The 12,534-nt window shown below is 36.8% G+C and overlaps 1 protein-coding gene across 1 annotated transcript; it reads left to right on the top strand.

Annotated features, from left to right (window-relative positions):
• The first annotated feature begins 10,714 nt into the window (after positions 1-10,714).
• LOC149281643 (homeobox protein Mix.1-like) lies at positions 10,715-12,050 on the top strand. The gene is made up of 3 exons (XM_089499085.1): positions 10,715-10,769; positions 10,947-11,185; positions 11,340-12,050. Exons 1-3 carry the CDS (start codon positions 10,715-10,717, stop codon positions 12,048-12,050), a joined length of 1,005 nt encoding a protein of 334 aa, XP_089355211.1.
• The last annotated feature ends 484 nt before the right edge of the window (positions 12,051-12,534 follow it).

Here is a 12,534-nt window from a genome sequence, read left to right as displayed (position 1 = left end):
GCACAAGATGTCCTTCATGAATTGGGGCAGATTCTAATTGTACCCAACCTTTATTACAGGGGCAAATTTATTAACCCACCCATTGTCACAGTCTGGGCAAATCACTGGTTTCATGGAAAAGTGTGGGTTAAAATATGTAGCATTTATGTAAGATTGCTGTTAATTATTGTGCATTTATTTGATTCATTTATTTAGCACCAAATTATAGCCTATTTAGGGTTATACAGAACATTTTTACAAACATAAATGTAACTGGGAGCCTTCTGTACACAAGACTGGAAACTTCCACCCCAAAAAACCAACTCTCATTACTCTCAGCCAAGCATTTTGAGCTAATAGGTGAATGTCATGTTCAGACGTCTGGAGTGGTCCCCTATATGTGCCAGAAAACTTTTTAGGGGGTGTAAAAACCCCAAACACACAATCTAGTTCCCCCCAATACATAAATTGCCCTGCGCAGGTAGTCATCTGCCCTAGACATGGGATTTAATGCCCCCCCACACACACATCTCACTGCAGGTATGGTACAGACACTTTGGCACCTCCTTGGTGCCCCCTCTTCCTGTGTCCCCATTAACCCTTCACACTTCTATTCACTAATATAGCACCCAAACACACACTCCACTTCACCCCAATACACATTCAGCAGCCATCTGCCCCTAGACTGGGGATTTAATACCCCCCACACATCTCACTGTAGGTATGGTACAGACATTTTGGCACCTGCTTGGTGCCCCCTCTTCCTGTGTCCCCATTAACCCTTCACACCTCCATTAACTTGTAATTGCAGGAGGGGCAACCTTTTCATATGGGTCAGGAAGGCAGTTTGCAGACACGTGGCTTTTCCTTTCACCCCCTTTCACATGCTAATAAATACAACATAATCCTTTGATAAATGGCCATTTTAGGGCTTTTTTCAGACAAATAATGTTTTTCCACTGATCACCCTGTTGTTATTCACAAGAAGCTTATGTGTTTTAAATAAATAATTGTCAAAAGCATCAAAGGATTTCAAGTTCAAAGGAATAAAAAGGATATACAAATATACATTGGAATAGGTAACATTAATGTATAGAAATGATACATATTTCACCTAATCGGATAAAATGAAAAAAAACCCATGGTTTTATATCCCCCAAATGAAATAAATGTAATTATAAAATATTGCTAAGATAGAGTTTTGAGGATGTTTATAGCTTTTTTTTCTTTATTATTTATTTTCAATATTTTATTTTTCTTTATTTCACAAAGGAATAAAAAAAAATGACAAATATTCATAGCAATGTGTATGCGTACAAATGATACAGGTTTCACCTAAATATATACTATATATAATATCTATAAATATAGCTAGAAAGTTAATTATAAGAGATAATTTGTAGAATTATTATAACATTTAACATTATATATCAGGAAGCAGAGTCACCATGGATTGTATATCTGTAAAATCACACTTTTTCTTAATTTCGAACAAAGCAAAACTATAATTCGTTTGAAATGCTCAGAATGTATACATTAAAATATTTAAAATGATATTAGAAAAAGTCTAGAAGTTCAATTTTGAGCTTTTCCCTGCCAATAAATGAATTCATTAAAATTGCTAAAATTCTAAAAAAAATTGTATAATTTAATCAAAAATAATTGTTTCTAGAACTCCTGCTCTCACAATTTTTGAGTGATTAATTTGAAATTTTTCAGTTAAACTAAAATTCACAATTATTAACCTGTCCTATTAATTTTATCAGTGATGTGATAATAATTATCATTAATTATATAATTCTATTTGGTGCCATTATTATCATATTAGGATTTTGACTTGGACTAATAATTACTCAAATCAGGTTATTTTTAAACTTAAATCCTAATTCACCTGCAATAAAAGTTGCATTAGGTGCTCAGATGAATCATCTGATGTTAATTATTAACTATGTGTAACATATGCCCTGACTTTAAGGTGCTGTTCCACTTAGCTAAAACTTTAATATTAAGCAAATAAACGGGGTATCTGTCATTTTATTCATTTCCTTGAAGCAATAATCAGATTAAACAGCACAAACTATTAAGACCTATCAATGCCTGCTTTTGTATTACATGCCAATTAAATATTCCCCAAAAAAATCATGAAGAAAGCCAATTTTTTCACGATGACATAATTCTTTTTGGTAGGGTTTAAGGCATTCAGCAGTACTAGGAATGGTGCTTCTAATTTAGCTACTAAATTGTTACAAGCAGCAGAACACGTGGAACAGTAGGAAATGTTTAAAATAATTTAGCATCAATGTATTCATTATTTGCCATCATGTATCAATTATTGAATTATTAATATAGTTTATCTAATCAAATAATGCAGCAATAATTTATCATATGTAATTTATCCAATTAATATAGTAATAATGGATGTTAAATTATTCTAAATCTTTCTTACTGTTCCACATGTTCTGCTGATTTATATATATATATATATATATATATATATATATATATATATATATATATATATATATACATATTATTGGTAGGAATGTTCCTCTGTGCCCATGTAACACTTTATGTCTCGTTACAGGCTTGTGGCATCAATGTTTTCCTGCTGAGAAATGTATCAGCATCACAATAACAGGCACTGGCTTAAGCAAAAAAAGGAAAGGGTTAACAAATTAAGTGATTTGCTTGTTTTTTTTCTTTGAAGTAGTACTTAGATATCCTGTCTGGATATTATAGATTCCAAGAAAGGACTGCGAGTCTGCTTTATTGAAAAAAAATATATATAAAAAATATAGAAAAAAAGAAATATAGCAATTTATCTTGATCAGCTTGTTTTAATGTATCTGTTGGTGATACTGTGTATGTAACAGTGATTATATTCAATTAAATATTTAATATGCACTATATATTTGAAATGTTTGCTTATTTAACATAAAATAAAATAATTAAAAAAAATATATAAAATGGCATTTTCTCTTTATTTTTTAAAGAAAGAAAAATGAAAAAAAAAGTTTTTCTTTCTTAAAAACAAACAAACTGTTATTTTGTGTACAAAGGTGGTCTGGATTGAACAGTAGACTGAGGAAGGGGATTAAGTTGTAATGACATCATAGGGGATTAAAGGGGGCGCCTTATCCCTTGTTGCGAAATGTGTATTCCACGTGCTGTCTGGCAGCCCCTGCAGGAAGTGAAGTCTGCCTGACAGCCTCCATTATGATCTATTACTGTCTGCCCAACACCCTCTACAAGCCCTTTTCACACCTTGTCAATAACTCTTCACACCTTCTCACCATCTCCTGCCCTCCAAACCCCTATAATAAGGGTCAGACTCACTTTCCTCTCAGAAAGCACTCACCACACACAGGAGTCTAGATCACTGCCCTCACCAGGAGAGATGGCTGAATACATTGGGCAAAATCAGCCTTTTTACCCCACCTGCTTCTCAGATGCAGACTTCATGTGCTGCAGTGGCCTGGAGGACCACAGTCTGCATCACACCATGGATGACTTTCAGAAGATCAATGTGAAGGGTAAGTGGTGAAGCTGACTGGGGATACGTGTGGGACTCTAAGGGTTAAAGATCTATATTTTTAATTAATGATATCCATCACAATATACCTTAAATACTGAAGGAGTAAGATAATAATTTAGGTATTATTTAACACAAAATAATAATTTAAGCAGACGTTTTTTTTTAAATTAATAATTTTATTTAGTATATATACTGTGGTCTATAAGAGTTTTTATACATTGTTTTTTAATGCAAAATGTCTTATTATTACAGCTCAAACAGACCTTTCCAGCATGTGTGTTGGATCAGAGCAACAGTTGTTGGCCACAGTGGGAGAAGACCCTCCATATGTGAAAGGCTCCCACCGCAGGAAGAGGACAGCCTTTAACAAGAAACATCTGGATGTTTTGGAGGAATTCTTCCAGTCCAACATGTATCCGCACATCCACCACCGTGAACATTTGGCTAAACTACTTTGTCTTCCCGAGTCAAGGATACAGGTATGTGAAGTCATTATATACATTATGAAGTCATATCAGACATTATTTCCCTACCTAACACCAGATATGTGAGTTGTCCATGTGAAGGACATTCGTATCTTCTGACCATCCATGCTTCCAGTCCAAATAACTTCTTCTTCTGTTCTTCTGTAGCTCTACCATGTAATCATTTTTGAGGCCCCTTATAGTACCATATAGGACCATAAAGTACCAAGAGCTGCCCCCATGGATGGTGTTTTGCGTCCATATGATTGCATGTAGTTCTGTTTCTTATGGAAGGGTTTGACTATTGCTTGTTATTTCTGTTAAGGTACAAAACCTAAATCTGTATGTATTGGTGTTCCAGGTCTGGTTCCAGAACAGAAGAGCAAAAGCCAGAAGGGAGGGAGTGAAATTTACAAAGACCCCTGTTGGGGGACATTATTACCCCACTTTTCCAAGTGCCAACAAGAATGCCTACCCTAAGGCACCGGAATCAGCGCTAGATCGTTCAGTTGCTCAGGATGACCACATAGCCTTCCATCCTTCACAACAATGCGAAGTCCTCAGAGGATCCCAGCAAGATCTGCTTCACGGTTCTAGATCCATGACCTACCCTGGTTACTCCCTGAGGGTTCCCACACAGAATCACGTTATGTACCAAGCATCGCCCAACGACTATCACCTGAACGTGGTGTCCATGGGGTTCCAGCAGCACTTATATAGAGATACTCTCAGCAGAAAGTGTGTCCAGGGTCCTCGGCAGTCAAACTTCATGGTAGACTCAATCCCACCCAACGCGTCAATCGCACAAGAGATGAACATGACCACCGTGCCAACCGCAGGTCCAATGACCCATGAAGGGCTGCACCCCTTCACTACTCAAGGCTGGTTCCACGCGGCCCCCGTGCAGTACGACCCATACAACCCACTTTCTCCCATCTCCGATTCCGGCATCAGCGTCACCTCCACGGACTCAGAACGGATGGGAATGGAGTTTGCTTTTTTCACCCCGCACTCCGTATGGTAGAGACAAAGACGTCCTCCTACTTCGCCCGATAATGGATTTTCCGGGCTGAACTCAATATAAGGGGCATAAAACGAGAAGGAACATAAAGTTGGATGGTTAATGGTTTCATTGTATAAAATGTAGATAGTTCGCTATATATAACGCTAGTATTTATTCATATGATATATATATATTTATTTAACTTAATTTTTGCCATTTTGTGTAAATGTTTCCTTTGCTGAGCTTGGACAGTTACCGGTTGCACTAATAAAGATTAATGGCCCATATACCTGTGTTCCTTTTCTTACTATAACCTATGAGGTCATCAAAAGGATGTGTGACCTTATTGTAGCGCTTTCTATGTGCCTTGAGGTCAGGGCTGATAATAATGTGTGTGACTATTTATTTCAAGTATTAGTTTTGCTGATTTGATGTTTAACATTACTGTACTGAGAAGGTGGTGGATAAGTGGAACAGCCTCGCAGCAGAAGTGGTAGAGGTTAATACAGCGAGGGGATTTAAACATGCATGGGACAGACATACAGCTCCTGAAACTAAGACGAGACTGAAAGATTGACACAGAAACATGGGGTTAGGGGTCAGAGGCGGACATCTCAGGCCAAAAAACTTTAAAACAGTTAGAGACAGTAAAAGAAAATAGGACCCACGCTCATGCTTTATCCGCCAGGGAATAGATAGGTGCCACTGGCATACTCCATTGTAAAGCACCGTGGAATATGATAGTGACATATAGATCAATAAATAACCATAATCAGGGCCAGACCTGGGGTAATGAGGGCCGGGAGCTGCCCGATGTGGCCGGTCGCAGCACACCGAGGGAGTTAATCCCTGGCATTAAATGGCAGATCTAACATATCTGAGACCCCCTTTTCCTAAATTAAACTCTTATTTTTGCCAAATAAATGAAAAACGGGAAGACACAAGAAATAAAAAAAATAGCTGTTTTTATTCACAATGATGCACACATTTACCTATCCAATCCTATATGAGTTCTTTGAATAAGAGCAAAAAGTAAAAAAAAAAGGATTTTTGCATCTTAAAAGGTTTTGCATTTTTGTAAAGCCCACTAAGCTAATAAATAACTATATGGTGGGTTAAATAATATATGTTCCAAACATAACATTGGTTTTCATATTTCTATTAGTCAACCAATCAAAACTATCTATCTATCTATCTATCTATCTATCTATCTATCTATCTATCTATCTATCTTAATATCTATCTATCTATCCATCCATCCATCCATCCATCCATCCATCCATCCATCCATCCATCCATCTATCTATCTATCTATCTATGTATTTATTTATTATTATTTTTTTATTTTATTTATATAGCGCCAACAGTTTACGCAGCGCTTAATACAATACATATATTCCAGGGGTCTGACGAGACGAGAATTGACAGACTAAGACAAACCGATACATTAGGTGGAGAGGCTCGGCTTGCAAGCTTACCATCTATCATCTATTATCTATCTATCTATCTATACAAACAAAAATGATATATATATATATATATATATATATATATATATAAAGGGCGTGACTGAAGCTGACGAGGCAGGCCTAGCACTTTAAGGCCAGCAGCCGCTGGATGACATAAACTGGTGGCTGGGCATATTAAGCCGGTGGCCACACATTACAGCACCTGAGCAGTGGGGTGAGTGGCCAATATATACATTGACAGTGACCCTTAGCTGTATGGATCTAATGCCCCCGGAAGTGACAGCTCAATACAGAACTGGCGAGACACTGAGATCGGTGAAGAGACGTCCTGACATGCAAGCCTCCTTACACCTCGGAGAATCCGTATTGACTCCGACCTGCGGGGACCGGCTGACAGATCAAGGCGAGGTCCCCGCATGCCGTCACCTGCTGTCTTCCTGTTCCTCTCAAACCGTCCTTGTGTTACTTTTCAAATGCAAATCCGTCAACATCCTGTGCCCGGCGCTGACAGGGTTACCCCAGCGGCTTTCCCCGCTCTTACTCCTCAACCTCTGCAGAACTAGTGGTCCGGTCTGAGAAAATCATTTAATATATAACTTATCCGAAATGTAAATGGTTATTGTGTTACTTTACTGAGAGGGTGGTAGATAAGTGGAACAGCTTCCCAGCAGAAGTGGTAGAGGGTAACACAGTAAGGGTATTAAACATGCATGGGAGAGACATACAGCTCCTGAATGTAAGACGAGACCAACGGCGGGGGCCGAATGGGGCCTATCTGCCGGCATACATGGATTTTTAATAATGATGTCATCATTGGCAAATATCATGACTTTGCTTGGTGGGAAGCCCCCTATAGCCAATAAGATTGTTAACAAAAGTGACTATTTGGGGGTGAAAGATACTCAAACACAGAATTTTGGGGAGATCCTCTAAAGAAAAACAAATTTAGGGAAAGCACAGAGTTTTCTAGAAAGCCTCATTTTCCATCAGAATTTTTTGCCTCTGTGTTTTATCATTTCTTAGCTGCCTTAATTAACTTTCTTCAGGAAAATACAGACATCACCAAGATTCTAAGCTAAAAAGGGATTTGCAGAAGTAAGCACTAATCAATACTAGTCAGCTGTCCTGATTTCCAGAAACAGTCCCAGCTTTTGAATGATCTTTCCCTGACAGTTCACACTGCGGTTTAACCAAATAAAACAGCTTTATAAATGTCTGCTCTTGAAATATAAGGTTAATACACCCTGTTTATGGCAGAGACCCTCTCCCTTTCTGCCCTACCTTCATATGCAGCTGGCTTGTTTGATGAGAGTTGGAGTTCAAATGAATTTCTACACCTAATTAGAACTACATTTGCTGCTCCTTACTTGAAGATAATTCATGTTGTAACACCCCAGATGGATTACTACTCTCACAATGCTCAGCCAGCCAATCCTACATCTTTAGTACTAAAATTACATATGTTGTTGGCAGCTAATGCTTTAAATTCTGGGGCTAAAAAGGCAAATTTTGATGATGGGGACAGGGTTAACCCTATCTGTTGTCTGGATCTTGAAGTCTTAAATTGCTTTTTAGCTCTATACAGCGAATAGAAATAAATGTTATATTAACAGAGAAAACACATTTATTGATCTCATTGTAGTAGATCTGTATTTTTTTTCCAATTAAGGCTTAATCTTATGGCAACAACACAGAAAGTTTCTATGGTAACCACCTATCAGAGTCTGCTGTGGTGTCACCTGACAATTGAGCATTCCCTGAAAATTCTTACAGAAAAAATTAATTAATTCTGGGTCTGGGCATCTAGAAGAGCTTGGAATATTGCTCTAATGCTGCATTTAATGAAAAAAAATTAATTAGCAAACTTTAACATTTTTATAAATTCTGCATTTAAATAATATTTAAATGTCAGAATATTCTGATGTTATAGAGATTCTTAGCAACAAAAAATGAATAGCTAGAGGGCGAAAAAAATGCCAAGATTTTACCTGGATAGAGCCAAAAATGGAAAAAGAATGGAAAAAGGAATCTGTGAGATAAAAAAAATTAAACAAATAAGGGAGAAAGTAGAAAACCAAAAAGACAATCCCAATGATATTTCAATTGGTTTCATTCAGTTCCTCCACCTCCTCCTTGTCTTATTTGTCTGTTTTTTTCCTTTTTTTGTCTTTTTGTTTCAATGTCTTTGGTTTTATATGTTAACTTTATGTAAGATTTGATTTTTTTTTTTGCATTTTATCTGTTTTGCTTCCCTATAGGAATTAATAGATTGTACCCACAATTATCTATACATATATTTCTTGTTTTATATAGCGCCATGGTATTGCGCAGCGCTGTACAATGGGTAAACAGGACATGACAAGTAGTATATAACATAATTCCACTTGCAGAAACGAGGGGTAAGCAGGGCCTTAATGTGGTTGCATATCTTTTTGTGCAAAAATAATAAAAATGATTTACAAAAAAATGTAGTTTAGTAGTTAGGTTAGTATTTGTAGTGGTTGGGTAGGGGTTAATATGAAACATTCCTGATAAAACAGAGACGTCTTTCCTTCCACATCAAACAGACTCTATGTATTAAATTGTAAGAATCCACTAAAAATAAAACATTTTGTGAAAACCCCCCAAAACAAACAAAATTGATTTTGGGTCTATAGCTGCTGTTTTAATAAAATACCCAGATATTCTCAATTCCCTGATTCAAATTTATCTGTTAAGGAAGATATGATTTCCTTTCATTTGTGCCACATATTATACATTACTAGGGTAGAGTAGCAGTATTATTATTATGGTTATTATTATTATTATTAATTGTATTATTGGTAGTATTGATGCATATTGAAGTTGTTTATTGGGTATTTAGTTTAAATTGTAGAATGAACACATTTTTAAATAAATATATCTTTGAAAGAAGATATATCTTACTTCCGTGTGGACCACATTTATAATCTTTTATGGTCAATATCTATATAGAAGCTATAATTCTTATTTTTGGTGTGAAGTACCAAAACTTTAACAGAATAAGATAAAGTTTATGTCTGAGTAATTGGAGGAAAAAAATTTCTCATAAAATATTACATTTTTGACTAATAATAATAATAATAATAATACAAAATTATTATTACTACATAATGAATTTAATATTTTATATAATAATTATGTTATTTGTTATAATAATTATAACACAATTTTAAACAAATGTATTTCTTGAAAGTATTTTAAGTATAAAATCATATTAAGTACAAACATGATATTCAAATATATATATATATATTTATATATATATATATATATATATATATAATAAATGCAACAATAACTAATAGAACAATAATACACAGAACAGAATATTCTCACATCTAACGAATTATTAGTTTAGAAAAAGAAATCAGAACAAATTTATAAATCATAAAGGTTTTTGATAGATCCAAAGGTACTGTAGTACCTTTGCTTACCTTTAATATATATATATATATACACAATGCATTACACAGTTATCACCAGACTCATAGTACAACTATTATATAAGACAAAACTATGTAAAATTAAAATTATAAACCCAATTATATAAAAAATAATAATAATAATAATAATAAAGCCACTTTTTATATTACAAAAAGGGGTTATATTTTTGCTGATATTTGTGTATAAATGAAACAGGATATTCTTCAACTTCCTATTTATTTACAAAAAAAAGTATACTTCCTTCACTTATTATTATTTTTTGTTTGTTTGTTATTTTTTGTAAGAAGAGGAAGTCTCAGAAATGTCTCATCCAACATCAATGGAACTGAGCTGATATCCATGTCTGGAAAACCTGCCAGGTAATACATTTCCAATGGAGCCCAGTCTGGGCTGGATGTGTATTGGGGGTTCTGGGGTATTCACAATGCAATACCCAGGAAATCCAAGCTGTCTGATCTCCTGCCTTTTTCCACCCTGGACTTTGAGATGACAATGGTGTTCACCTCACACCCACAGCCTCCAAGGTCATTTTGAAGCTTTTTACTTTTTTTCACACCTTTTCCTTTGATCCTTGGACCCTCTAATCCCACCTCCTATAAGAGGACACAAGCTTTCCTCCATTCAGTATTCAGACACCTGTAAGAGCTGAGACATCCAAGTGGTGGACAATTACTCTCCTTCTAAAGCAGCTATCTATTGGAGGATGTCTGGATACATGCAAGGAGTAGGGGATTTGTATCCAGCCTGTTTCCCCATTCACCAGATGGATTATAGAGACCCTCAAAACCAATGGGTGGGAATGGGCATTGCCCCAGCTCCCCAGAAGGACTATCATCAAGAAGCTTTTGTGAAAGGTAAGCAGGCATTCACTGTAAAAAAAGAATCAGGGAGTTATCTGCTACATTGTTACTACTACAATACTAGTCATCAGGTGCCATCCCTGGAATGATACATGGAGATTTCTAATGAGCTGTAGTCTTGTGTGTGTTTGGAGTTCTTATAGAATATATATATTGCTTATATTTCTGTAGGAAGCTTGGATGTTCAACCAACAAGTGAATGCACAGGGCACCAAGGACCAGACACCAAGAAAGCCTCCAAAAAGCAGAGGGCTCAGGTTAACCCCCTGTCGCACCGCAGGAAGAGAACTGTCTTTGACCAGGACCAGCTGGACACTCTGGAAGCTTTCTTTGGAACCAACAAGTATCCTGATATCCACCATCGAGAGAAGCTGGCCAAGCAGATGCATTTGCCTGAGTCAAGGGTCCAGGTAGGTCCTGATCTAAAGACCACCCAAAGCTATAGTGTACAAGCAGTGCCAGGGTAATGGGCAGCATGCTGTCCTGCCATCCCATCAAACCTTCAAACATTCCCTGTGTTCTTGGTAGAATGTTTATCTTATTTCTTATCTCTTGGTTCTGCAGGTCTGGTTCCAGAACAGAAGAGCTAAAGCCAGACGTGAGGAGGCTAAGAGCCCTGGAGGTGGGCAGCATTACCCCAATGTCCCAGGACCTAGCATGTACTCTTATTCACAAGGACAATACCCTGGAGTACCAAGGGATCCACCAGTACCTACCCAGCACCAGCAAATTTTCCCAGCAGTCACAAATTCACAGCAAGATCTGTTTCATGGACCTGGATCTCTGGGTTACCCTGACCACTGCCAAGCAGCTGGCACTCACATTCATGCCATGCACCAAGCATCACCCAGCTGCTACCTCCCAAGTATGATGTCTATTAGCCCCAACGGGAACCCACAGCGCCTCTATACTGATGTGACCTCCAACAGCCCCTACCCAAGCAACATGGGTGGCCAGAGCAGAAGAAACACTCAGATCCCAACACAGTCAAACTTTATGGTGGACTTTAATTCCATCTCACCCAACAAGCCCAGCTCACCACAAATGAACATGACCACCACACAGATGCCAGTGCCTACCACCCCATATGGCCAGTATGGAGTGGATTCCTATACTACCCAAGGGCAGTTCCACATGGCAACCATGCAGTGTGGCCCCTATAGCCCAGTATCTCCACTGTCTGATTCTGGGGTCAGTGAAAAATCCATGGAGTCTATCACCGGTTGGGAGCACAATCTGATTCCTCTGCTCCATAACCCCTTAATGCCAGAATAATTAATTAATTAACCCATAATGTATATATTGTGAAATTATCATTTATGGGTCTCAATGTATTTTAGTAATTTAAGGACTAAGCACTAGAGCAGTTTTTTTCTTTGTATTCCGAGAACACATTGTAATTTATCGAACGACATTATGTGCAATACCCTGCTTTTATTTTTGTATTTATTTTTTTTACTAGACACGAATATTTTCTTTATCAGAATTATTTAAATGCCTTTTAATTTTAAATATTTGATGTTTTATCAGTTTGGGCGCTTTTCTACCCACTTATTTTATGAAGTATTTTTTTAAAATAAAATGTTTACATTTCTTTTTTTTTTTAAACTTAATAGAGAGTTTTGTAAAACGATCAATTTTGGTAAAACTGGTCTTATCAACATCAATGAAATGAATTGGACCATACCACTCACTGCTAAGGGTAAAACTTTGCACCAAAGGCTTGCAGAGGGTTCCCAGAATTCTGTATTCTGTCCGC

The sequence above is a fragment of the Sceloporus occidentalis genome, unplaced genomic scaffold (genome assembly GCF_023333645.1).
Source record: "Sceloporus occidentalis isolate IW3139 unplaced genomic scaffold, rSceOcc1.0.p SCAF_129, whole genome shotgun sequence".
In the NCBI taxonomy this organism is placed as follows: Eukaryota; Metazoa; Chordata; class Lepidosauria; order Squamata; family Phrynosomatidae; genus Sceloporus; species Sceloporus occidentalis.
Note: the sequence above shows the minus strand (reverse complement) of the source record. Positions and strands in the feature narration are given on the sequence as shown.

Bases quoted from the DNA above. Each gene is read 5' to 3' on its own strand.
- LOC149281643 (XM_089499085.1), top strand. From the start codon at position 10,715: ATGGGCATTGCCCCAGCTCCCCAGAAGGACTATCATCAAGAAGCTTTT. The intron at 10,770-10,946 runs GTAAGCAGGCAT...ATATTTCTGTAG, and splicing joins TCAAGAAGCTTTTGTGAAAG to GAAGCTTGGATGTTCAACCA. The intron at 11,186-11,339 runs GTAGGTCCTGAT...TTGGTTCTGCAG, and splicing joins TGCCTGAGTCAAGGGTCCAG to GTCTGGTTCCAGAACAGAAG.